Raw genomic sequence first — 1,868 nt, forward strand, 5'->3', positions numbered from 1 at the left:
TTTTTTTTTTTTTTTTTGACTGGTTTTTAGCATGTTCTGTGCTTCATTTCACTTGAACTTTTGAACAGAAACAATACCAGCTTTGTTTAGTCCTTACAATACTAATTTTCTTTTATTTAGCCCTTATCAGTAGAAGCAAACAAAACAAAAAAAGATCAGTAGGATTGATAGCTACAAACCACTTTGATCTCTGAAACACAAAGTGTGCTGGATTACTATGCTTAAACTTTTCCCTGCTTTTCTTTTTATCCAGAAGTCAGATAATACCTGATTCCTAATTCCAAACCAATAATTTCTTATGGCTTAAGAATTCCACAATTTGAGGCTGGGATAGGTCTTTAGGGAAATGTTGCAGTATGTTTTCTCTATTCTTTCCATTCTTCTTCTGTTGGCCAATGCACACCTTGGACAACGGGGTTATAATGACCTTTTTTGTATACCTGCTGAGCCAAATATTTGTGTGCTCGGTAGTAGTGAGGGGGACAAGTCCCAGCAGAAGTGAAGTGACCAATAAAAAAGAAGAGAGCAAAAAACCTTAAGGCCTCTCGAACCTGCAGTGAGAGGACAGAAATCAAGGCATCTCTTCCTAGGAAGCCAAAACATCTCCTGTATTTCCTGAATTGCATATCCTAGGGCTCATGTTGAAGGGAAGCTGTTGCAAATGATGGCCAAATGGTACTATTTTCATTATTTTATATCTAACCTTATGGACCTGTCTGTTTAGTAGGTACGCTTACTACTTTATTTACTCACCGGAGTCTTCTTAAAAAACATAAGACTAAACCACTACTGCTCTATAGACCCACACAAATGTATGAAATCACAGAAGCTTTTCTGAACACTTTAAAAGGAATAAACCTTCAGGAAGCCTGAATCAGCAGCAAACCCATAGAATTCTTACACTCACTGATTTTTAGTAAGACTTGGATGAAGCCTTTAGTCTTTATTATCATCTTTCTTGACATTAAACAATGAACGTAGCCTATGTTTGCTCACTTGTCATCCACTCAGATACCCTGTGGTTCTCCATAGTAGCTGACAAACTCATGAGATATTTTGGATGTGTTTCAGACAAACAGATAATACACTGTAGATTTTATGTTATTAGGGACATTCCTAATTCTGCTAGGCAAAGCATCCATATTCTTCACCGGAACATGTTACAGTGGATCCTACTATCAAAGACTTTTCAGCATAGCAATGCTCCACCTTTATGGTGGTCAAGAAACTTGTGTGTGATAATATATTATGTGTATTATTTCTTGTCACTTAGAATACAGAAGATAAAATCTGAGTCATAAATGATAAATTGTATGTCAGGATCACTTGCTATGGTTTAAAAAAATGTTAATTTATTAAAATACAATTTTAGGTAAAGATTACATTTGTCTTTACATGGGAAAGAAAGTGAGACTGCAAAGTACTCTCTTAAAAGTTATTTAGCACAGTTAAATAGTTCTAGACAACAAAAGAAACAGGGTGAATAAGGAGTGCAGAGAAGGGAGCAGTGCAAAATATTACTGTCTCCTTTGGATCTTAAAAAGAAAGGGAAGTTGCAAAACCAGTTAGTTCTGGACTTTTACAAGTCACTAGCATTCTTGTATTCCCCTCTTTTTTTCCTTATGTTTTGGTTGGTTCTGGGGTGGATTGTTCCATTGAGGCATTTCAGGAGCCTTCAGTAGAAGAAAGATGCACATCCAACAGAAGTTAGTAAAAATATACTCAAGCAGTTCTATGATTGTAATCATACTGGCACCACAAAATAATCCAAGCTGGCCACCTACATCGGCTGTAATAGAAGGAAATAAATACGTGTCATCCCAAGCATTTAGTTTAGTCTAGCAAGCAAACAAAACCTGCCAGGCTCA

The 1,868-nt window shown here is 36.3% G+C and overlaps 1 protein-coding gene across 1 annotated transcript in view; it reads right to left on the minus strand.

The window, feature by feature from the left end:
• Window positions 1–1,589: 1,589 nt before the first annotated feature.
• Window positions 1,590–1,868, minus strand: part of ASIC5 (acid sensing ion channel subunit family member 5) — a 16,430-nt gene continuing 16,151 nt past the window's right edge. The window contains exon 10 of the mRNA XM_027899422.1: window positions 1,590–1,789. Coding sequence (XP_027755223.1) covers window positions 1,590–1,789 — 200 coding nt within the window. The remainder of the gene's footprint in view (window positions 1,790–1,868) is intronic.

The sequence above is a fragment of the Empidonax traillii genome, unplaced genomic scaffold (genome assembly GCF_003031625.1).
Source record: "Empidonax traillii isolate 1590-97213 ecotype Southwest subspecies unplaced genomic scaffold, ASM303162v1 scaffold666:size787383, whole genome shotgun sequence".
Taxonomy (NCBI): Eukaryota; Metazoa; Chordata; class Aves; order Passeriformes; family Tyrannidae; genus Empidonax; species Empidonax traillii.